Below are 24875 nucleotides of genomic sequence, written 5' to 3'. Positions count from 1 at the left end.
CGCCTCCCGTCCTCGGCCTCTCCCCCCCGCCTCCCGTCCTCGGCCTCTCCCCCCCGCCTCCCGTCCTCGGCCTCTCCCCCCCGCCTCCCGTCCTCGGCCTCTCCCCCCCGCCTCCCGTCCTCGGCCTCTCCCCCCCGCCTCCCGTCCTCGGCCTCTCTCCCCCCGCCTCCCGTCCTCGGCCTCTCTCCCCCGCCTCCCGTCCTCGGCCTCTCTCCCCCGCCTCCCGTCCTCGGCCTCTCCCCCCCCCGCCTCCCGTCCTCGGCCTCTCCCCCCCCGCCTCCCGTCCTCGGCCTCTCCCCCCCCGCCTCCCGTCCTCGGCCTCTCCCCCCCCCCGCCTCCCGTCCTCGGCCTCTCCCCCCCCCGCCTCCCGTCCTCGGCCTCTCCCCCCCCCGCCTCCCGTCCTCGGCCTCTCCACCCCGCCTCCCGTCCTCGGCCTCTCCCCCCCGCCTCCCGTCCTCGGCCTCTCTCCCCCGCCTCCCGTCCTCGGCCTCTCTCCCCCGCCTCCCGTCCTCGGCCTCTCTCCCCCGCCTCCCGTCCTCGGCCTCTCTCCCCCGCCTCCCGTCCTCGGCCTCTCTCCCCCGCCTCCCGTCCTCGGCCTCTCTCCCCCGCCTCCCGTCCTCGGCCTCTCTCCCCCGCCTCCCGTCCTCGGCCTCTCCCCCCGCCTCCCGTCCTCGGCCTCTCTCCCCCGCCTCCCGTCCTCGGCCTCTCTCCCCCGCCTCCCGTCCTCGGCCTCTCTCCCCCGCCTCCCGTCCTCGGCCTCTCTCCCCCGCCTCCCGTCCTCGGCCTCTCTCCCCCGCCTCCCGTCCTCGGCCTCTCCCCCCCCCCGCCTCCCGTCCTCGCCTCTCCCCCCCGCCTCCCGTCCTCGGCCTCTCCCCCCCCCCTCCTCGCCTCTCCCCCCCCGCCTCCCGTCCTCGGCCTCTCCCCCCCCCGCCTCCCGTCCTCGGCCTCTCCACCCCGCCTCCCGTCCTCGGCCTCTCCCCCCCGCCTCCCGTCCTCGGCCTCTCCCCCCCGCCTCCCGTCCTCGGCCTCTCCCCCCCGCCTCCCGTCCTCGGCCTCTCCCCCCCCGCCTCCCGTCCTCGGCCTCTCTCCCCCGCCTCCCGTCCTCGGCCTCTCCCCCCCCCCGCCTCCCGTCCTCGGCCTCTCTCCCCCGCCTCCCGTCCTCGGCCTCTCTCCCCCGCCTCCCGTCCTCTCTCCCCCGCCTCCCGTCCTCGGCCTCTCTCCCCCGCCTCCCGTCCTCGGCCTCTCCCCCCCCCGCCTCCCGTCCTCGGCCTCTCCCCCCCCCGCCTCCCGTCCTCGGCCTCTCCCCCCCCCGCCTCCCGTCCTCGGCCTCTCCACCCCGCCTCCCGTCCTCGGCCTCTCCCCCCCGCCTCCCGTCCTCGGCCTCTCTCCCCCGCCTCCCGTCCTCGGCCTCTCTCCCCCGCCTCCCGTCCTCGGCCTCTCTCCCCCGCCTCCCGTCCTCGGCCTCTCTCCCCCGCCTCCCGTCCTCGGCCTCTCTCCCCCGCCTCCCGTCCTCGGCCTCTCTCCCCCGCCTCCCGTCCTCGGCCTCTCCCCCCCGCCTCCCGTCCTCGGCCTCTCCCCCCGCCCCTCCCCGTCCTCGGCCTCTCCCCCCCGCCTCCCGTCCTCGGCCTCTCTCCCCCGCCTCCCGTCCTCGGCCTCTCTCCCCCGCCTCCCGTCCTCGGCCTCTCTCCCCCGCCTCCCGTCCTCGGCCTCTCTCCCCCGCCTCCCGTCCTCGGCCTCTCTCCCCCGCCTCCCGTCCTCGGCCTCTCTCCCCCGCCTCCCGTCCTCGGCCTCTCCCCCCCCCGCCTCCCGTCCTCGGCCTCTCCACCCCGCCTCCCGTCCTCGGCCTCTCCCCCCCGCCTCCCGTCCTCGGCCTCTCCCCCCGCCTCCCGTCCTCGGCCTCTCCACCCCGCCTCCCGTCCTCGGCCTCTCCCCCCCGCCTCCCGTCCTCGGCCTCTCGCCCCCGCCTCCCGTCCTCGGCCACTCCCCCCCCGCCTCCCTTCCTCGGCCTCTCCTCCCCCGCCTCCCGTCCTCGGCCTCTCCCCCCCCCGCCTCCCGTTCTCGGCCTCTCTCTCCCCCCCCCCCCCCCCCCGGAAGAACGAGAAGTGCAAAAAAAGTAGAGATCAGAGGGTGAGAGAGAGAGAGGGTGAGAGTTCAAGCATGCAAAACATACGAGGTGACATTCCAAAAATACAAATAGCCAGGTGGAATCATGGCAGTGAACTCACAATCTTATCAGCGGCATTGGTGGCAATGTCATTGGCAGCACGAGCAAGGTAGGCCTGCAGCAGGCGCACCAACGGGGGAACATTCCCAGGACGTTCCCACAACAGGGGCTGCAGCAGGTGTGGGAAGAGGGCCGTGTACGCGGGTGGGACACCCTCGGCATGCAACTCCAGCAGGACGGCCATCACTTGAAATACGTATGGGATGAACTCTGGTAGAAAGAGTGCAAAGAAGAAAGGCAAAAGGTGTGTACTCCCAAGTAAAAGCCTTGCGGTCCCCATGACAATCTTCTCCATTTTGCCCTATTTTCTGCATCTCTCCTTGTTAACCCCCTTGCCCGCATTTCTTCTTCCACCATCTTTAGCCAAGGCTTTCTCGGTCTTCCCCGTCCTCTACTTCCTTCTACATTCATTTCCATCACTCTTCTCAACCAGTCACTTTCATCCTTCCTCAACACATGACCAAACCATCTCAACCTGTTCCTCTTCACAGCATCAATCACAGGCTCTATTCCCATCATCTTTCGCAATTCATCATTTGTCTTCCTCTCTCTCAACGATACTCCGCACATCCATCGAACCATTCGCATTTCCACCCTTTCCAACCTTCGTTGCTGCTCGACGTTCATTACCCATGTCTCCCTAAATCATAATACTTCTCACACATGCAGCATACACCTTTCCCTTCAGCTTCAACGACAGTCCCCTCCTCATTAGCACGCCACTCAGTTCCCGAAACTTCTTCCATGCACATCTCACTCGAGCAACCGTTGCCAAGTCTGATCCACCTTCTCCATTCAGCACGTCTCCGCGGTAGCAAAATGTTTTCACACCTTCCAGCTTCACGCCGTCTCCAAGATCCAACTCAACATTTCCTCCATCTGCAGCTCCTTCTGTGCACACCTTACACTTGAATGTAGCTGCCACACTGGTTAATGACCCTCTCAGACCACTTCATTTTTGATGAACCCACTCAGCGCACATTGTACATTGAATGGAGTTCACTCCGACACCCTTCCTACACACAGCACAGGGCCACTTCCCAGTTCTTTCCACCTCACCACATGCTTTACCACTTCCATCACCTTCGTATTTCCGATATTCACCTTCAGACCTTTTGTCTCCATACTTTCCTTCCATTTGTTCATCTTTTCCTTCAGTCCATCCATACTTTCCGCAATCAACACCAGATCATCTGCATACAACAACTCCCACGGTAAACCCTCCTTTACGTTCTGAGCTAGCACCTCCATCACAGCTACAAATAGTAGTGGATTTAGTACCGACCCCTGATGCACTCCCACCTTCACCTCAAACTCACCACTGTTCCCGTCCTTCGTCCTTACAGCTGTGTGCGCTCTTTTGTACATTGCCATCACTACTCTGAACAACCATTCCTCCACTCCTAACTTCCTCAATGCCCATGTCAGTACTTTGCGTGGAACCCGATCGAATGCTTTCTCCAGATCAACAAACCCAAGAAACAACTTCTTCCTCTTCTCCATGTACTTCTCCTGCAACTGCCTCACAATGAAAAGCGCGTCTGTCGTTCCTATTCCTGGCATAAATCCAAACTGCATTTCGTCGATATTCACTTTCTTCCTTATCCTCATCTCCAACACCCTTTCCAATACCTTCATTCCATGCTCCAATAACCTTATCGCTCGGTACGAGCCACACTCCAGAGGGTCACCTTTCCCCTTGTATAGAGGGATGAGGGTACTCAGTTCCCAATCCACTGGAATGCGGCCTTCTTTCACCACAAGATTACAGATCTCTGTCATTCTCTTCACACCCCAACTTCCTGCTGCCTTCAACATATCTCCCAGAACTCCCGTCGGCCCTCCCGCTTTTCTACTCTTCATTAATTCTACTCTTTTCTACTCCCATTTCGACTTTTCTACATTTTCTACTACTTCACTTTCTACTCTTTCTACTCTTTTCTACTTCATTTTCTCTGGTCACACACAGTCAGTCATGGCTGTCGTCTACCACCCTCCCAAACCACACCCATCATTCCTGTCTGACTTCTCCTACTTTCTGACCCAGCTCTGTTCCCTCTCCCCCTCAATCCTCCTCCTCGGTGATTTCAATATCCACATTGACTCCACTGACTCCACAATAACCACTGACTTCACTGATTTACTCACCTGCTTTAACCTCACTCAACATGTCGACTTTCCTACTCATAACCGTGGTCACATTCTGGACCTTGTCTGCTCTACTGGATTAATTTTGCACCATCTCTCTGGCTCCGACCTCACCCTCTCTGACCACCTAGCCATCACTATGACCATCAACATCCCCACCCCAGCACCAAGGCATTATCGCACTATCAACTTCCGTAAGCTAAACGCTCTTTCACCTACCTCATTCTCATCCGCCCTCTCTGAAAAAATGTCCACTTCTTCCTTCGTTGACCTCCACACCCCTTCTGACCTGACTGACTACTACAACCACACTCTCTCCTCCCTTGACCAGCTTGCGCCCGTGAAAACCAAAACAGTTTCTTTCACCCATTCTGCTCCCTGGTTTACCCCTGAACTCCGCCTGATGAAAACTCGTGCTCGCCAACTTGAAAGACTCCGCAATAAAACAGGTCTCACAATTCACTCCCAAGCTGACAAGGACCACCGACAACACTACAAAGATGCCCTCTCCCGCGCCCGCTCCGCCTACTACTCTCAAATTACCCACTCTGGCTCCGGAAACCCAAAAGCACTCTTCTCTACAATAAACAAACTCCTCAGCCCACCACCCAGTCACCACAGCCCAGTCATTCACAGTAGACAACTGCATCTCCTTCCTTTCATTCTTCCAATGCAAAATTGACATCTACAACAGCGAAACCACCACCACACCCGCTCCCCCTCAAACCACCTGCCCCCCCTTATCCTGCCAACCCCTGTCTCAATTCTCCCCAGTCTCCCCTACTGACCTCTCTGAACTCCTCATAGGAATGAAAACGGCCACCTGCACTCTTGACCCCATCCCCGCCAGCTTTGTCAAGGCCTCCCTTCCTGCTCTCTCTCCACTTATCACTGCAACAATAAACTCCTCCCTGTCTACAGGCATCGTCCCACCATCCCTCAAAATTGCTGCTGTTACCCCCATTCTGAAAAAACCTGGACTAAACCCTGACACCCTAAACAACTTCAGACCCATCTCCCTCTTACCCTTTCTGTCAAAAATTTTGGAACGCGCTGTAGCCACTCAACTCAAACATCACCTCTCTGCCAATAACCTGTATGAAACATTCCAATCCGGATTCCGCTCCAACCACAGTACTGAAACTGCTGTCCTCAAAATCACCAATGACCTTCTCCTTTCCTCTGACGCTGGCAACCTCAACATTCTCATCCTCCTCGACCTCAGCGCCGCCTTTGACACCATCGATTACACCATCCTCCTCACCCGACTTGAAACCACCTTTAACATTACCGGCACTGCCCTCTCGGATCAAATCATACCTCTGATAGACGCCAGTTCATCTCCATCAATAACTGCAAATCCCCCACTGCTCCCCTCCCCCAAGGTGTCCCCCAAGGTTCAGTTCTTGGCCCCCTCCTCTTCATCCTGTACCTGTCCCCCCTTGGTCACTTAATCCGCCGTCAAGGTCTCCAATTCCACTGCTTCGCCAATGACATCCAGCTTTTCATCTCTACCAAGTCCATCTCCACCGCTACTCACTCTATCCTGACAAACTGCATCACTGAAATAAAATCCTGGCTTCAAATCAACTTCCTCAAACTTAACTATGATAAATCTGAAATAATCATTATTGGCCCAAAAACGCTCACCAGATCCACCCATAACTTCACCCTCAACATCGACGGTTTCCCAGTATCCACCTCCCCTCACATCCGGAATCTTGGCATCATCTTTGACCAAACCCTCTCCTTCGACAAATACACGAAACAGATCACAAGGACAGCCTTCTTTCACCTGAAAAACATCGCCCGTCTCCGTCCATCCCTCTCCACCACGGCTGCAGAAACCCTCATCCACGCCTTCATCACCTCCCGTCTGGACTACTGCAACAGCCTCCTCTATGGTTCACCCTCAATAATCACCAATAAACTCCAATACATTCAGAACTCCGCTGCCCGTCGACTCACCCATTCCCGGACCCATGACCACATCACCCCCGTCCTTTACAAGCTTCACTGGCTCCCCATTCCCCAGAGAATCCAGTACAAAATCCTCCTCTTGACCTACAAAGCCCTCCATAACCTGGCCCCATCCTACCTGGCTGACCTCCTCTTCAGACACACTCCCACCCGCAACCTCCGCTCTGCTGATACCAACCTCCTGACCCCCCTCCCCCCCCCCCCCCCCCCCCCCATCTGGACCAAATTCAGATCCTGGGGGGACAGGGCCTTCTCCATCGCTGCTCCCACCCTCTGGAACTCACTACCTCACACCATCAGAGACTCCTCCTCACTCACCACATTCAAAACATCACTCAAGACCCACCTGTTCAACACTGCATTCAACATTTAACCCACAGCATTTAACCCATGACGATCTCTTCTCCTTCTCCTTCCTTTTGCTTTGATTATTTACCTGTTGATTTTTGTCTTTTTGCACTTGTTTTTTTGTACTCTGTCAAAGCGTCTTTGGGCTTCTTGAAAAGCGCTATATAAAATAAATGTATTATTATTATTATTATTATTATTGCTTTTATCGCTTCCTCAACTTCCCTCTCAGTTATCTTCTCTGCCGGTCCTAAAACTGGGTTACTCTCTATGTTGCCATCCCATTCATTCTCTGTATTCAACAGCATTTCCATATATCTTTTCCATCTTCCTTTAATTCCATCTGGGTCGACAACGATTTGTCCCACTTCATCCTTCAAGCAACTCACCCCCATCACATCACACCTCTCTTTCGCTATCTGCTTTGCAATCCTGAATACCGCTCTCTGACCCTCTTCCGAATCCAAGCGTTCTCCAAACATTTTCCTACATGTCTCGTGCGCCTTTGCTACCTCTTTCTTTGCAGCCTTCCTGGCTGCCTTATAACTTTCATGCTCTGCTGTTTCTGCCCCCGTACCCTTCGCCTTCTGCCACTCCTTGAACTTCTTCGTCTTCTCGTCAATCCTCTTTCCAACTTCATCATCCCACCACCATGTTCCCGAGTGCCTCGGTGGTCCTTTTGTCCATCCACATACCTCACCAACGGCTCCCAACAGACGAGCTTTCATTGACATCCAACCACTTTCAAGCTCAACCACATCATCCTCTGCCCCACTCAGCCTCTCTTTTAATGCCTCCCTTACTGTCACCTCTTTCAACCTCCACACCTTCATTCTCGGTTGGTACTTCACCCGCCGAGCTCTCCTCGCACCTTTCACCCTTATGTCGCAGACAACCAAGTGGTGCTGTGAAACAGCCTCCTCCCCCAGGATCACCTTTGTGTCCCGGAGGTGCCCCCTATCTTGCCTACGCACCATCAGGTAGTCAACGGTTGTCGTCGACCCACCTGACGTGTATGTAACAAGCTTATTATCCTCTTTCTGGAACTGAGTATTACAAATCAACAAATCAGCTCCATCAGCAAACTCCAAAATCCTTTCACCTCCATTTCTCACACCATATCCGTAACCCCCATGAACTCCCTCAAAACCATCCATACTCCTTCCCACATGTCCATTTAGGTCTCCTCCCACCACAACAACTTCCTCATCTTTCACGTTTTCCATCAGCTTCTCTATCGCACCCCAGAACTTGTCCTCTTCATCGCTCCGACCAACCTGCGGAGCATATCCCGAGATGACGTTCACCACGAGCTTTCCAATCATCATTTTCACCATCATCAACCTATCACTCACTCTAGTCACACTCACCACACTGTCTACAAACTCCTCAGAAAACAGGACACCAACACCATGCAGGCATGCACGCCTTCTGGGCACCCTTGCCACACAAACTTGTATTTCTGTCCCTGCCTACCCTTCACCATTCTCACACCACTTCCCTTCCATCTCGTCTCTTGCACACAACATATGTCCACTCTTCTTCTGACCAATACTTCCACCACTTCTCCTGATCTCCCTGTCATTGTCCCTACATTCCATGTCCCAAACCTCAGAAACCGATCTCCACTTCGGGCGTGGCCCTGCCCATATGTACCCTTTCTTCGGGCCCTGCCCATATGTACTTGTAATTGTCATGGTTCTCTTTTTGAGGCAATGTTTTTATGCCCGGATGCCCTTCCTGACGCCAACCCTCTTCGTCGTCTCTTACGACACGCAGGGATACGGTGTACCTATTCTCATCCAGGGTACACACTGGGAAACGTTTAAAATATGGAAATTCTGCTGGGGTGGAGGGGGGGAGGGCGGCGCCAGCATCACGGCTGCGGTTTAAACATATTTAAATAATATTTAAACAATACCATGCAGAATAATCTGGGAAAAGTCTCTAAGTGAGGACGTGGATTTGAGAAAGAAGGAGCAGAGGTGTAAGAAAAACGAGATATAGGGGGCGGGGCACAAGTCGAGACGAGGAGGAGAGCGAACAAGCACGTGTCCGGGAGGAGAGAAAGAATTACGTAATAAAGAATTTTTTTTGTTGTTTGTTTGTTTTGTTTTTAAAACGTTGGACAAAGGGTAAGATGTTCGTGAGAGGTAGGGGGGAGAAAAGAAAATCAAAGAAACAAGCAAATACTCTGAAGGAAAGAACTTATATTCAGAAAATACTGACGGGGGGGGGGGGGGGGGGGGGGGAGGGAGCCTGGAGAGACCAGGCCGCGCATGAGGTGCAAACAAAAAAACGACTAATTACACACAAATTTGCAATAATTACAAAACCAAAACTAAATAGAAACACACAACAACACATACACAATAAAATAACCAGTGGAAATTTGACAAAGACACAAATGGGAAAATACTCAAACTTTGATGTCGTGGAGAGATCGAAGCAAGCCTCCTCGCTCGAGGGACCGGAAGTGGAAGGGCATGCATGTGTGAGCATGCACCAGTAGTCTGGTAAACATATAAGTGGTGTATGAGCATGCACCAGTAGTCTGGTAAACCTATAAGTGGTGTATCAGCATGCACCAGTAGTCTGGTAAACCTACAAGTGGTGTATGAGCATGCACCAGTAGTCTGGTAAACATATAAGTGGTGTATGAGCATGCACCAGTAGTCTGGTAAACATATAAGTGGTATATGAGCATGCACCAGTAGTCTGGTAAACCTATAAGTGGTGTATCAGCATGCACCAGTAGTCTGGTAAACCTATGAGAGGCCAATATATGCATGCACCATTGCACCAGTAGTCTGGTAAACATATAAGAGACCTATCAGCATGCACCAGTGGTCTGGTAAACCCATAGGAGGCCTATCAGTATGCACCAGTGGTCTCGTAAACATATAAGAGACCTATCAGCATGCACCAGTAGTCTGGTAAACCTATAAGAGGCCTATCAGCATGCACCAGTAGTCTGGTCAGTCAGTAGTCTGGTCAGTCAGTAGTCTGTAGTCAGTAGTCTGGTAAACCTATAAGAGGTGGATCAACATGCTACAGGGGTCTGGTAAACCTATAAGAGGTGGATCAGCATGCACCAGGAGTCTGGTAAACCTATAGGAGGCCTATCAGCATGCACCAGTAGTCTGGTAAACCCATAGGAGGCCTAACCCTATCAGCATGCACAGACAGGAACAGAGAACCACACCCACCTTGCACGTCCGCCTGCAGGATCCCCGTGAAGATGGGAAAAAGTGCTTCCTCAAAATTACGCAGTGATCCAGGGTTGGCACGGCAGCTAACACGCACAGCCAGGCACAGACACTCAAACAGGTAGTGGTTGAAGTGTGGTTTGCTGGGATTCTGTGTGGCACAACAACAGATAAGGCCTTCACAACCACTAACCACTTCCTCAAGATCCAGGTTTGCTCAAGTGTTTCAGGTGCTGCATGTCAACCTCTGAGGTTTCATTGTAACCGAGTTTAAAAACGAGTAACACGTGATGTGCGAGAAGCAATAATTAGGCCAATCCTTAATTTACTCAACAAGGAGTGATGCAGGTCATTAGTAGAACTTGATTAGAGAATAAGCACCAGTCTTCCTTATCATGGAGTGGTGCAGGTCATTAGTAGGACTTGATTAGAGAATAAGCACCAGCCTTCCTTATCATGGAGTGGTGCAGGTCATTAGTTGGACTTGATGAGAGAATAAGCACCAGCCTTCCTTATCATGGAGTGGTGCAGGTCATTAGTTGGACTTGATTAGAGAATAAGCACCAGTCTTCCTTATCATGGAGTGGTGCAGGTCTCATTAGTAGGACTTGATTCGAGAATAAGCACCAGTCTTCCTTATCATGGAGTGGTGCAGGTCTCATTAGTAAGACTTGATTCGAGAATAAGCACCAGTCTTCCTTATCATGGAGTGGTGCAGGTCTCATTAGTAGGACTTGATTCAAGAATAAGCACCAGTCTTCCTTATCATGGAGTGGTGCAGGTCTCATTAGTAGGACTTGATTCGAGAATAAGCACCAGTCTTCCTTATCATGGAGTAGTGCAGGTCTCATTAGTAGGACTTGATTAGAGAATAAGCACCAGGACTTGATTCGAGAATAAGCACCAGGACTTGATTCGAGAATAAGCACCAGGACTTGATTCGAGAATAAGCACCAGTCTTCCTTATCCGCTTCCACATCGTTACCAAACAATTTGTTAATTTTGTAGACATAGTCGAGGCTCGCCGAGGAGCTGGTCATAGAACGATGAACGGATCAGGACGTAACATAACAAAGCGGAACAGTTGAGAGACGGGGAAACACCAACAGAGGTAGACGGACAAACAATGGGTGTGAGGGGGAATGGGGGGCAGGAGAGGATGGAATGGGTGGACAAGATGGATACAGAAGGAAATTTGGAAGGAGGAGGGCTTGGGGTAAGGGGAGGGGGATAACGAGGGTAGAAAAGATCACGTTTTGGGATGGGGGATGATGTGAGACTGGTGAACAGCTGTCTTGAAGACCTGGAGGGAAGAATGAGATCGAGGAGAATGTGGAAGTTGGTTCGCCAGACGGGAAAACAAAAGGAACACGAATGAGTGGAGGTGAGCGGTGATCCTGGATTTAGGTAGTTGCACCAGAATGGGGTTGATGGTGGACCGCGTGCACGGTGCAGAAGCCTGGACCGGACGGAGCACAGAAACAGCAGAGGGTGCAAGACCAGAAAAGGAGGCGGCAGAACACAGAGACCATCGACCTATCATTCATGGAAGCAGGAAGTTGTACAAACAAGGCTTGACGTGAACAAGAGTCTGCTCACACCCAATGCCATACGTACAAAATAAAAAACATTGGTGTTTCTGAACACCCCACGTCACAAGACTTATTCTCATCTTGATTTAAACCCGAAAACACAGTTTTAACCCGAAAGACCAGTTTAAACTGTCTAAAAGACTGGTCTAAAAACCTAAAGGTTTTGGATGGGGAATAACATCCTTTAAACCTAAACCTGTCTGGTTAATAACATCTGTCTCTGGAATAACATCATCTCTGGTTAATTAGCATCATCATAACATCTCTGATTAACATCATCTGAATTACATCATCTCTGGTTAATAACATCTGTCTCTGGAATAACATCTCTGAATAAAAACCTAAACCTTTTCAAAAAACCAGTCTAAAGTTTAAACACAGTTTAAACCCGAAAGGGAGGCCTGTTACCCACATAGCAGCATTTTGCATAAAAGGATCCCTGGGGGATTCAATTAATTTGCTCAAAGGAGAATCCAAAGGTCTCTAAAGACAACACCTCTCTGGCACACCTTGCTGACGACGCGCAGTTTATGAGCCAACTGCAGCAGCAAAGATGGGATGACTGGCACAGCAGCCTCTTGGAGAAGAGAAATACTCCTCATCAACGCTGTCGGAACAAATCGGTATTTAGATAGAAATCACTGGTGGGATATAATCATCAAAATCACTGGTGGGATATAATCATCAAAATCACTGGTGGGATATAATCATCAAAATCACTGGTGGGATATAATCATCAAAAACCGCAATCGAATTGGAGGATCTCCTCCTGATGCAGCAAATTCAAGCCAATCACATCCGATTATATTCGACTCGCGATGGGAAAAAACACCGTACGGTGCAAACACGGAAAAAGGGAATAAAGGGGAAACGGTTGGGGTTCGAGTGGATGGAAAGGGAAAGGGGGAAGGGGGCTTTCAAGGGGGCAGAAGTGGAAGCGATGGTTTTAAGTCGAGGGGAGGGCAGGGTTCAAGGGGGCAGAAGTGGAAGCGATGGTTTTAAGTGGAGGGGAGGGCAGGGTTCAAGGGGGCAGAAGTGGAAGCGATGGTTTTAAGTGGAGGGGGGGGGGCGTTCAAGGGGGCAGAAGTGGAAGCGATGGTTTTAAGTGGAGGGGAGGGCAGGGTTCAAGGGGGCAGAAGTGGAAGCGATGGTTTTAAGTGGAGGGGGGGGGGGCGTTCAAGGGGGCAGAAGTGGAAGCGATGGTTTTAAGTGGAGGGGGGCGTTCAAGAGGGCAGAAGTGGGACCGATGGTTTTAAGTGGAGGGGGGCGTTCAAGGGGGCAGAAGTGGAAGCGATGGTTTTAAGTGGAGGGGGGCGTTCAAGGGGGCAGAAGTGGAGGCGATGGTTTTAAGTGGACAGAGAAGGCCCGTTATTGCCAGTTCGGTAGCAACTTGCCTTTCATGACGTATTCATTCTCAGACGAGCAGGGCATCGTGAGAACTTTAAGCAGGTTCGTAAAGAGGGGTTCCATGAACGGAAGCACATCGGCCACAGCCATTCTGAAATTGCGTGCAGAAGGAATTTAAAATCACAAATAAATACAAATTACACGAAGTTGGTTAAATGGGGCCTCGCAAAATTGTTTATTGACATCATATTTCAGAGCGACTTTAACATCGTGAGTAAAGGTGCAGTCACACTATGACGTTTTAGAGAAACTTATATCTAGCGTATGAAAAATCATAAAATAATGTCAACATGTCGGCATACGCCCAAAAAAGCATCGAAAATTCTTCAGCATGAATAAATTGGGCGTATGCATAACGTATTGAACGTATACATAGCGTATGTCTAACCTATTAGTGACCTATCACTAACTTATATATAACTTATGACAGCGTATGGCCAGGGTATGGCCAGCGTATGTCCAGCATATGTCCAGCGTTCTCGACTTATGCCCAACGTATGAGTAACTTATGAGAAACCTATGCGCAGGGCGCTCGGCGTGTTGCCGACGATCACGTGACGTTCTGCATAAATACGGCGCCGATCTCTACAGTACCGCGAGCTATCAACATCAACATGGCACCCAAGAAAACAGCAACCGAGACATCTGCCAGGGGCTGAGGTAGAGGCAAGAAGAACACATCTACACCATCATCCTCACCATCATCGTCCAAAGCCGCCGATCCACCTGCTCATGATCTCCCTGCTGTGCCCCAAGCCGGCTGCTCGCAGTCACCACGCTCTCCATCTCCTCATTCCGGTGATGGTTCCCATGCCTCCCGTGCCTCTTCTGTTGACTCGGATGCTGCATCAGTTGCCTCCACCTACTCCCGCCAGTCTGATGACAAGACCAAGAAGAAGAGGAGGGCCAAGAAGACTGCTTGCTCCCTGTCAGTGCAAGATGAGGAGCTCATGCTTGAGTTCCTCCAAGACAATCCTGTCCTCTGGAACATGAAGATGACGGAATACAGGAGGACTGACAAGAAGGGCAAGATATGGGAGGACCAGGCACAGCGGATGGGCAAGACTTCAGAACTCCTCAGGGGATGGTTTAAGTCACTCAGAAACAACCAAACATGCCTTGACAAGAAGAAGAGTGGGGATGGTGCTCCTGAGCTCACTGAGAGGGAGGAGTGGATCATGGCAAAGTTCGGATTCCTGAAAACCGTCATCCGACACCGTCCTGAGCCCTGCAATAGTGTAAGTATACAAATATTTTACTTTTTCTGGACCTCATTGTTTTAATGACAATTCAATTTGCATTCATTTTTGCATTCATTTTACTTATGATTTTTATTATTGGTCTTTGCAGGTGAAGGCCACTATTGACACGCATGAGGGAGACCTAGATGCTGCTGAGGCTGCCTGCGCCGAGCAGCAAGTTGGTCTCAACGAGGCTGACATCATCCCTACCCTCCCCTCATCCTCCCCTCATCCTCACGGCGCAAGCAGGCTCACGACGACGACGGCGCTCTCCTGGAATCCCTCCAGAAGAGAGTGCAGGAGTCCGGCGAGATCCTCGAAGGCCTCAGCCATGCACACCAGCAGCCCATCACCGAGCGGCCGCCTTCGCCACCTACGTCCGTGACAGCTTGATCAGCATGTCCAAGCCCAAGTTCAGGAAGACGAGATCAGCTATCAACAAGATGTTGTCGCAGTTGATGGAGGAGGACAGTGATGATGACATCCCAAGTTCCATGGGAGGCCCCGACATGCCTCAACTACGTCCTAGTTCGGCACCATCCTCGTATGTCTCATCACCATCCGAGATGTACCAACCACCTCCCCACATGTGGAGACACAAGGCGCCACCTGCTTCAGTGTGGGGTTCACAGACACAGGAATACATGGAGAAGTACATGCAGCAACCAATGCAGTATCAGCAGCGTCTTGCTCCGCAGATGATGCCTCCTCCTATACCTGTGTTAACCCAGCAGCAGCAACAGCAGCAACAGCAGCAACAGCAGCAACAGCGCACCCCCACCTCGGTGTCTGCGGCTTTGGGATCGGCTGCCCAGGCACTCAGAGTCCAACCACCTTTGACAGCAGCCTTTCGAACATTTCCAGCCTTTCAAACATGTCAGGATTGAGTGGACTAATGAACCTGTCTCCTGGGATGGAGATGGGAAACCAGGATGTGGATATGAATACACCACCACCACCAGAAAAGAACCATCAGTGACTGTACTGACTGTTGTGCCATCCTAGAGATAAGCAGTGACTGTGTTATATATGTTGTACCATTATTACCATTATTATCATGTGCCATTATTATTGATCAGTTGATCATTTCAATAAAAGTTTAATAAAAGATTTTCAAACTTAAATTTGGTGTCTATCATAATTTTATATTTGTAATTAATTTTGCCCATTACTACACTCTACACTACACTTTACACTACACTTTAGACTACACTTTAGACTCTACACTTTAGACTCTACACTTTAGACTCTACACTTTAGACTCTACACTTTAGACTCTACACTTTAGACTCTACACTTTAGACTCTACACTTTAGACTCTACACTTTAGACTCTACACTTTACCCAATGTCTCCATATGTACTTATTTTATTACTTATAAATTGATGTATTTCATTTTTATCATAAATGAAACAAAACAAGAGTTCATTTTAAAAAGACAAATTGATATTTTATTTATTACAATAGACATGTGAAATGTCATAATATTTAGGCAATGCAAACATGTGGGTGGTCAACATGACCAGTGAAATGTTCCTATTTTAACATATCTATCACATATTTATCACATATTAAAATCAACGAGGTTATCTAGATCATCCTGTCTTGCCATGGAACTGCACCGGCTGGGAAGTTGGCCCAGTGCTTGAGGAGATTCCTCTGTTTCTTTCCTTTCTTGGAGGAGGTGTTGCTGCCAGAGACTGTGTGGGTGTCTTTCAAGTTACGGCCCTGTCTCCATGCTCCTGGGATGAGATCGCGGTTCATATTCTCTGCACGGTCGAGCTGCTGGTTCTGGAGTCCTGGGTACCGGGTCCTCATCAGGTTGTGCAGGACCATGCATGCTTTGACGATGACCTTGACGGTGGAGGGGTGATGCTGCATGGTAGTCAGCAGAACCTGGAATCGGTTTGCCAGGATGCCGAAGGAATTTTCTACTACCCTCCTGGCTCGGGAAAGCCTGTAGTTGAAGATGCGTTCATCATTCGTCAGAGCCCGGAGGCTGTACGGCTTCATCATGGTCGGTCGTAGGGCGAAGGCATCGTCGCCGATGAAGAAGTAGGGCACATCCTGGTAGTCGTTGGGAAGAGGATCGGGGTCAGGGAAACCTATGGTACCATCTTCAGCGCATTCCCTCAGCTCAGTCATTGTAAATCTGAGCGTCTGATGCTGATCCTGTACCACCGACATCTGCCCAGATGAATTTGTAGTCAGCATCTACAAGCGCCATCAGAACAACGGAGTAGAATCCTTTGTAGTTGTAGTACATGGACCCAGTCTTTGGAGGACACCGGCAGGCAACGTGCTTTCCATCAAGTGCCCCCATGTATGGGGGAAGTTCCACTTTTCATAGAACTTGTCAGCAATGGCACGCTATCCATCAGGAGTGGTGGGGCAAATCATCACCTCGTCCATGTATTCATCGATGATGGCTTGACAGACTTCTCGGACGAGGAGTGACTGGGTGTTGTGAGGGACCCTCCAACCGAACTTCATTGAGGCAGACTTGCTCCTAGAGGCAAGGTGACGCAAAGTCAGGGCAAGCTTCATGCCAGGCTCCAGGGGCTCCCTGTACCAGGTTTGTTGCTTGGTGATCCTGGGACCCACTCTGGCTAGCAGCTCGTCGAACATCTCGGGGGCCACCCGCATGAAGTTCTTGAAAGATGCTTGGTCCTCGTTTCGGAGTTCCACCAGAAGCTGGTCGTACAGGCCAAACTGCCGTCGCCTCCCGATCCATGGTCTGACCCAGACCTTCCCCCGTCGTTGACCTCTTCTCCTCCTCATCCTATTGGCACGGATCTGGTGAAGTGCCAATTCGATGATGTCATACTGATGTTGGAGAACGACGAGTTGGTATTCTTGTCGAAGCCTCTCAGGATCCTCCATCTTCTCTGATGATGGGTGGAGAAGTGATGGTGAGCTACTCACAGGCCCCCATATATACAGTGACCGCAAAACGCTGGCAAAACGCCAATAATACGCTAGTTGTACGGTAGAAACACGTTCAATAAGTTACTCCATCGTCAGACATACGTCTAATACGTCTGAATATGTCAATATGCGTTGCAGATACGTCAGATATAGGTTAGAAGTAAGTTACTCATAGGTTATCAATAAGTAGCTGTACGGTACACCTTCATGCCAACGTATCTCGACGTATGAGTAACCTACCTCTTAACGTATTTAACGTATGTCTAGCGTATGTCTAGCGTATGCCTAACGTATGCCTCACCTATGAAGAGGACGTCGGCATACGCCCAAAATTTTTGTGCATGCACAAAAATTTATTTTGGCCTCTGCGTACAACAACGTATGCCAGCTTATACCAGCGTGCTTTTAACGTATACAACTTATACCAAACCTACCCCGAACTTATGTCAACGTACAACAGCGTGTTGGTGAAAATTCACATACGTCGGCATAAGTTACTGCTATACGTTATAGTGTGACTGCACATTTACCGATACTATCGTACCGACAGAATCGCGCTTCCTGCTTCGATGCAGGTTCCGTATGTCAAGACCTCCCCGAGTGAGATAACAAAGAAAGTGGAAATGGAAAATAATTCGGAAAATTTGAACAATCATCACAATGATACACAAACTCAGGGCCGATCTCCACAACGTCGAAACTACTCAAATTGAGCTTTGGCTTTGGATCAAACGGACACCAAAACTGATGAAACAAGGGAAATTTGGCAGATGGGTGCCACGAGGGCAAGGGGCAGAACGGGTACGGAAGTACAATAAGACAGAGAATGAAGCGAAGGATGTGCAGAATTCCACAATGGATCTTACACTGGTGTGCTTTTAGCTACGCGGAGCATAAATATCCTCTCGAGCGCATGCGCGGCGTAGGTTTGTACCACGGCACTTTCAGCCTCAAGGTGTGCGATGAGCAAGGGCAACGCGGACACAAGCTGCTCCTTCGGTAGCTGCATGTGGACACAAGCAGGTAAAACACACCTTCAAACATCACAGCACCTGCATTGTAATTAAATCAAACAAAAGTCAGACTCTGCAGTGTAACAGTTCGAGAATCCTCTCAGAGTCTGGGGCATCAATGGTTTGAATCGGACCCCGACCAAGTCAAAGACCCAAAATGATACGTGCTGCTTCCTTGCTTGATGCTCGGCATTTAAAGCATAGAGCACGGACAAACAACCATGGGTTGGCAACCATTGTGCAGGCTCTGATGGGCCTGATGTCCTCCTCCTGCATCAAAATTCCTTATCGGAGAAGACATTTATTTATTTAAAGCAACCAATCAGTATTTTGAAGACAAACTACCTCCAGATGGAAAGATAAGTGGTAAACACCGAAGATGCAAAAGCCCTTGGCCTAAAGATGTAGGAATAGCAGGAGGGAAGAGTCGAGACTCAGGCAACATCGATGGTGCATGCATAACCAGAGCAGTGACGAATCCCGTTCACGGAGCAGCAAAAGCCTGAGCCAGCTTCATGTTAAAGGGACCAAATAGGGTGTGGAGGATGTTTCCCTTGATAGGTGAGGGCAAGACCCACTGAGATCCTACACACAAAAGCTGTGAAAGTCTCCAAGATAACAAAAAAATATGATGGAGCAGCAACTTCCAAATTCGAACCACTTAATATATGAATCCTTTCACCACATTCACGCGCCATCTTCCAGCATTAGGTGGTGGACGTTAATCGAGACTTCAGACTGCGTTGATCGAGAATATATTTCTGCATGTTGATCATTTTCGCAATGACATTCTCACAAAAGTCTTTCCAATAGTTACCACGGTGACAAGATTGTTCCCAGATGGAAATGTACATTGTTCCCACATGGCTTCCGCTTCCGGTCTTGCCGGCGAGGTTTCGTTTATTCGCAGCTGTCCACGCTCTCCATCGAAATCGAAGTTAAGTAATTGTTCCCATTTGTATTTTCGTTAAAACTGTATTTATTTTATGGTGTGTGTACGTATAGTGTGTCCCGAGGAAGATTCTCGGTGTAAATCTTTCATACCTGTATAGAAAATCGTGTTAATTCGTGTCGTGTCTTTTGGGGCCTTGTACCGTGTCCAACCTTGAGGCTTTGTTTTTCTCTCAGCGGTCCGTCGTTTGTGCTCCAATAACTTTCGTTCTCTGTTTTTCCCAGTCTTTTCACCCCATAGCCTACTTCCTTGTTTAAAATCTCAACTCAAAAATAAATAAATAAAAAATCCCAAAAAACATTGCCTTCTCTGTTCTTATTCGTTGTTCTTATTCGTTTATTCGTTCTTCAACCACGTGTTTCTCCCCCAGATAGTTTTCACTGTTAAACTTTAAAATGTTAAAACTTTCCCCTCAAGTCCTGTATTCTGTCGTATATGAAAACACCTTTTTCTTCTTCTTCTTTAGAAGGTTGAAAGGTGTGAAAACATTTTGCTACCTCGGAGACATGCTGAATGGAGAAGGTGGATCAGACTCGGCAATGGTTGCTCGAGTGAGATGTGCATGGAAGAAGTTTCGGGAACTGAGTGGCGTGCTGATGAGGAGGAGTGTGTCCCTGAAGCTGAAGGGAAAGGTGTATGCTGCATGTGTGAGAAGTGTTATGATTTATGGGAGCGAGACATGGGTAATGAACGTAGAGCAGCAACGAAGGCTGGAAAGGGTGGAAATGCGAATGGTTCGATGGATGTGCGGAGTATCGTTGAGAGAGAGGAAGACAAATGATGAATTGCGAAAGATGATGGGAATAGAGCCTGTGATTGATGCTGTGAAGAGGAACAGGTTGAGATGGTTTGGTCATGTGTTGAGGAAGGATGAAAGTGACTGGTTGAGAAGAGTGATGGAAATTAATGTAGAAGGAAGTAGAGGACGGGGAAGACCGAGAAAGACTTGGCTAAAGATGGTGGAAGAAGAAATGCGGGCAAGGGGGTTAACAAGGAGAGATGCAGAAAATAGGGCAAGATGGAGAAGATTGTCATGGGGACCGCAAGGCTAACCCCCAATCTAGCAGGGAAAATGGCCTTAAAATGCATGTTGTTGTTGTTGTTGTTGGTGTTGTTGTTCTTTAGAAGGTTGCTTTCGACTTGCTCACCAAATCTATTCATCCCAAAAAAAATTCCATCTCTTACAGTGCCTCTTTCATACATTCCCTAAACTCTCCTGCACTCCATCCTCCCTCCAGCATCCTTAAACGTATTTTTGACTTGGTCACAAGAAACTCATTTTGCAATAAATGTTCGTTTCCCATTAATCGTACACTTTCTAAAATCCAATCTCACCCCTCCCCTCCAAATCTTCCCCATCACCCCTCCCCTCCAAATCTTCCCTATCACCCCTCCCTTTCAAATCTTCCCCCTTGCCCCTCCCCTTCAAATCCTCCCCATCACCCATCCCTTTCAAATCTCCCCCCTTGCCCCTCCCCTCCAAGACTCCCCCTCACCCTCCCATCTGAGACTCCCGCCTCACCGCTCCCCTCCAAATCTCCCCCATATCCCATCCCTTTCAAATCCCTCCCCTTGTCCCTTCCCTCCTAAACTCCCCCCTAACGCCTCCCCTCACAAACTCCCCCCTCACCCCCCCCCCCCCCTTCAAATCTCCCCACCCTCATTTCTTCTCAATTTCACCCATCTCACCCATCCTCCTCAAAGCGTCTCCCCGCTTCTTCCCCCTTCCAAATCTCCCCCAACCTTCGGCCTCGCTCTTCCCCCTCCTCAAGTAACACCTCATTGTGCCTCACCCAATCACCATCAAACCTTTTGTCCGCCCCATCCTTCCCTTTCTCCGAGCTATTCTGAAATCTCTGACACACGTTCAACAGCTCTCCCTACCTCTTCCACCTCTTACCCTACCCCTCCCCCCCCCCCTGTTCTGTATCCGATGCTCCCCCTTCCTCTTCTTTAACAGTATGGACCTCAAACATCTGGGGCCTTCGCTCAAACTTGACTGATCTCTCCATACAGGTTGCTTCTGACAAACCAGACGTGATCTGCTTAACAGAAACTTTCCTCCTTCATGATGTCTCTGATTCCTTGGTATCTCTCCCAGGTTACTCCCTCCTCCGGTATGATAGACATGAGCCTCGTCCTGGAGGTAGGGTTGCTATCTTTATAAAAAAACTCTCTTCCTCACTCGCCCTGCACTGCCCTCTCCTCACCTCACCCCCAGGAATACCTTTGGCTACGGCTTCCCCTTCGCTCCCACCTTTTGTTCATATGTGTGTTGTACCGTCCACCAAACAGTGATGACTCCATCTACATCTCGCTGTCTGATAATATGGACCAACTTATATCGACTCATCCCAACTCTCTCTTCCTCATATGTGGTGATTTCAATTGTCACCATGCCAGTTGGCTGGGTGTGGGTACCTCTCTCACCAGCCATGGCTCTTCAGCAAAGGACTTCTGCGACTCACTGGGACTGACACAATCTGTCAATTTCCCGACCCGGATCTCAGTCAACGGAGCATCTTCTCTTCTGGACTTGGTTATGAGTTATGACTAACTTCCTTGAAAATGTCTGCTGCTGTTCTTCTGCTCCAATCGGCTCATCTGATCATGTGCTTGTTAAAGTGGACATCTCTCTGACCATTCTCAGGGAGCCTGCTCAGCGTCGACGAGTATGTCATTTCACTCAGGCCAACTGGCACGGTCTTCAAGCAGCCATCAATCATCTGGACTGGTCTCCCATCTCTACCACCTCTGACATCAACTCATCCTGGGAATTCTTCCAAAGTAAATTGCTCTCTCTCATGCACAGATTTATCCCATCTTGTCTTCAGTTGTCATACCCTTCCTCTCGTCCATGGTACACAGAATCTTGTGGTGAGGCTGTTGCCCAGAAACAACTTGCCTTCGTCTCCTGGAAAGCAAATCCAACGGAAGGAAATCTCATTTCCTTTCACAAAGCCCGAAACAAGTGTGTGTCCACACTCAGGAGAGCCAGGAAACAATATCTCTCCGTTCTCAAGACCGAACTCTCTTATCTGTCTCCCTCTTCAAAATCCTGGTGGCGTCTGGTCAAATCTGTTTCTGGTGTTTGTTCCCCCTCCATCCCCTCCCTTACCTCAAACGGCGACACAGCTGACTCCGCATGTGAAAAAGCTGAATGCCTCAACTCTGTGTTTGCCTCCAAATCTTGTGTCCCAAACCCATCCCTCTCTGTACCCACCGTACCCAGTCGTCCCCAGCTGCTCCTGGACTCCGTGTCCTTTCCTCCTGACAAGGTGGAAAAGTTTCCGTCAACCCTCGACTCTGATTCTGCAACTGGACCTGACGGCATCAGCCCACGGGTCCTAAAATCCTGTTCTTCCGCTCTTTCACTCCCTCTCTCTGTTCTCTTCACCCTCTCTTTTGCTCAAGGTCAACTGCCATCTGCTTGGAAATCAGCCAACATCACCGCTTTACACAAAAAGGTGCAAAACAGATCCTAGCAACTACAGACCAATCAGCCTTCTCCCAATTATCAGCAGTCATGGAATCCAACATTGCTTCGGATATGAAATCTTTCCTCTTCTCCAATGGCTTGATCTCTGATCATCAATTTGGTTTCAGACCAGGTCACTCTACTCTGGACATGCTGCTTCTGCTGTCTCAACAATGGATGGAGGTCCTCAATGCCAAACAAGAAATTAGAGCTGTCTCCCTCGACATATCACGTGCCTTCGATACGGTCTGGCACCCCGCTCTGCTCACCAAACTCTCCTCCTTTGGTATCCATGGAAATTTCCACGCATGGCTGGCGGACTTCCTCTCTCGTCGTAGTCAACGTGTGGCCCTGAATGGGTTTCTCTCATCTCCTCTTCCTGTTCAGGCTGGAGTTCCCCAAGGCAGTATTCTGGGCCCTGTGCTTTTTCTGGTCTTCATCAATGATCTCTCTGACTCTCTTGAAAATCCTCTCTATCTCTTTGGTGATGACTCCACTCTCTGCCGCTCCATTCCTCATCCCTCAGATCGGCAGTCTGCAGCCTCCTCACTCTCTGCAGACCTGGACAAAATAACAGACTGGGCAAACAAGTGGAACATGTCTTTCAATCCTGACAAATCTCACACTCTTACGATGTCTTTCCGAAAAGACCGACTGAACAACCCTCCCATCTACTTTCTGAATAATCCTCTCCAAGAAGTTCTGTCACTCAAGCTTTTGGGTCTCACTATCTGCCATAATCTTTCCTGGGAAAACCACATTTCCAAGCTGGCCTCCAAAGCCAGTCGCCGACTGGGCATCCTCCGTCGTGCGAAGTCCTTCCTTGGCACACCTGAGCTCCTCACCACATACAAGGCTTTCATCCGCAGCTCAATGGAGTACTGCTCTCCCCTCTGGGCTGGTGCTCCTGCCTCACACCTAGCTCGTCTTCACGCTGTTGAAACCAAAGCGTTCAGAATCATTGGAATCTCCCGCGATGACGCTATCTCCGAGGGCCTTTCACTTACTCACCACAGGCAGGTTGGTGGTCTTTCTGTCTTCTGCAGACTCCTCTCCGGCCTTGCTCCCCCAGCTCTCTCTGGGCTCTGTTCCCCTAATATTCCTGCAGGTCGCACAAGATCTGCCTGCAACCCTCTTATGGTTAAACTGCCAAAATCAAGACTCTCTGCTCACCTTCACTCCTTCATTCCTCTTTTCTCCCACCTCTGGAACAAACTCCCTCACTCTCTTCAATCCCACTCCTCCCTCCAGGTCTTTAAAACAGCTGTTCACCACCATCTCTTATCTTCCGCCATCCAAAACCTTGATCTTTTCTACCCCCGCTAATTTCACCCCAAATCCACTTTTTTGAAATACCAACTTCTTTCCTGGAAGTCTTTGGTGTCCTTGCGCTTTATACCTATCCTGCCCCCCCCCCCCCAAGCCCTCTCCCTCCCACACATCTCCCGATGTCCCTGCTCTCAAATGTTGTTTGTGTGCTTCCCCTTCTCTCCCCATCTTGTCGACCGCTCCCCTTTTTATATACTTTGTTTGTTTGTTTGTTTGATTTGTTTGTTTGATAAATGTTAGCTCTTTCACAAGCCTCGATTCTGTATACAAAAAAAAATAAAAAATGCTAACCACATTTTTTTCAAAAATTTTTGGGACCATTTGGGAATTTGCTGCGTTGATATTAACCCCACAATTCCGATGGGCAGCATTAATTTCAGAACAGAAAATTGATTTTGGCGGTAGTCGTCCATACGACACACGTGGCTGACCAAACGTAGCTTTGTTCTGGCTAGATGCGTGAACATTGGTTTAAAGTTTGAAATGCGCACATCTCGGGAAGATAAAGTCCAACCAATTGATTTTCAGAATCTGACACGTGATGCTGCAGTGTGTTGAGCCATTTAATCTAGTTGGTGTGCAGATGAAAAAGTTTCAGGTCCATAGGTAAGAGTAGATATAACTACGGCATGATACACAACAAATTAATGAAGCAACTGGAAAAAATGGTGCCTGCGCGCCGCCTGGTGCCTGCGCGCCGCCTGGTGCCTGCGCGCCCCCTTTTACCGTGTAGCTCAGACTTCAGATATAAAATAGTTTTCATTATCATAATATTGGTGGTATGGTTATAAAATGACGATGCCAAAATGCTCTGCAGTCAAGACTGAAAGCTTATGAGTGAAAAACAAAAACAATCTGTTTGATCAGGACTCAAAATGCTTCCACGAGTCTCTATTGAACAATTTTTAAAGTCCCCTTCCCTCCCCAATTTTGATTTTTTTTTTAACCATTTACAAACACAATGAAAGCTGCATGATGATACTCAAAGAAACAAGGTTGACTTGACTGAAAACAAACAAGGTTGAA

The 24875-nt window shown here is 50.2% G+C and overlaps 1 protein-coding gene across 3 annotated transcripts in view; it reads right to left on the bottom strand.

Annotated features, from left to right (window-relative positions):
* Window positions 1-2225: 2225 nt before the first annotated feature.
* Window positions 2226-24875, bottom strand: part of CSE1L (chromosome segregation 1 like) — a gene marked incomplete at its 3' end in the record, with an annotated part of 62500 nt that continues 39850 nt past the window's right edge. For all 3 annotated transcript variants that reach the window (XM_078778467.1, XM_078778469.1, XM_078778468.1), the window contains 5 exon segments: window positions 2226-2434; window positions 9910-10060; window positions 12011-12108; window positions 12896-12999; window positions 17944-18080. In XM_078778467.1, coding sequence (XP_078634593.1) covers window positions 2226-2434; window positions 9910-10060; window positions 12011-12108; window positions 12896-12999; window positions 17944-18080 — 699 coding nt within the window.

Source organism: Myxine glutinosa, chromosome 5 (genome assembly GCF_964187855.1).
Source record: "Myxine glutinosa chromosome 5, kmMyxGlut1.1, whole genome shotgun sequence".
Lineage (NCBI taxonomy): Eukaryota > Metazoa > Chordata > Myxini > Myxiniformes > Myxinidae > Myxine > Myxine glutinosa.
Note: the sequence above shows the minus strand (reverse complement) of the source record. Positions and strands in the feature narration are given on the sequence as shown.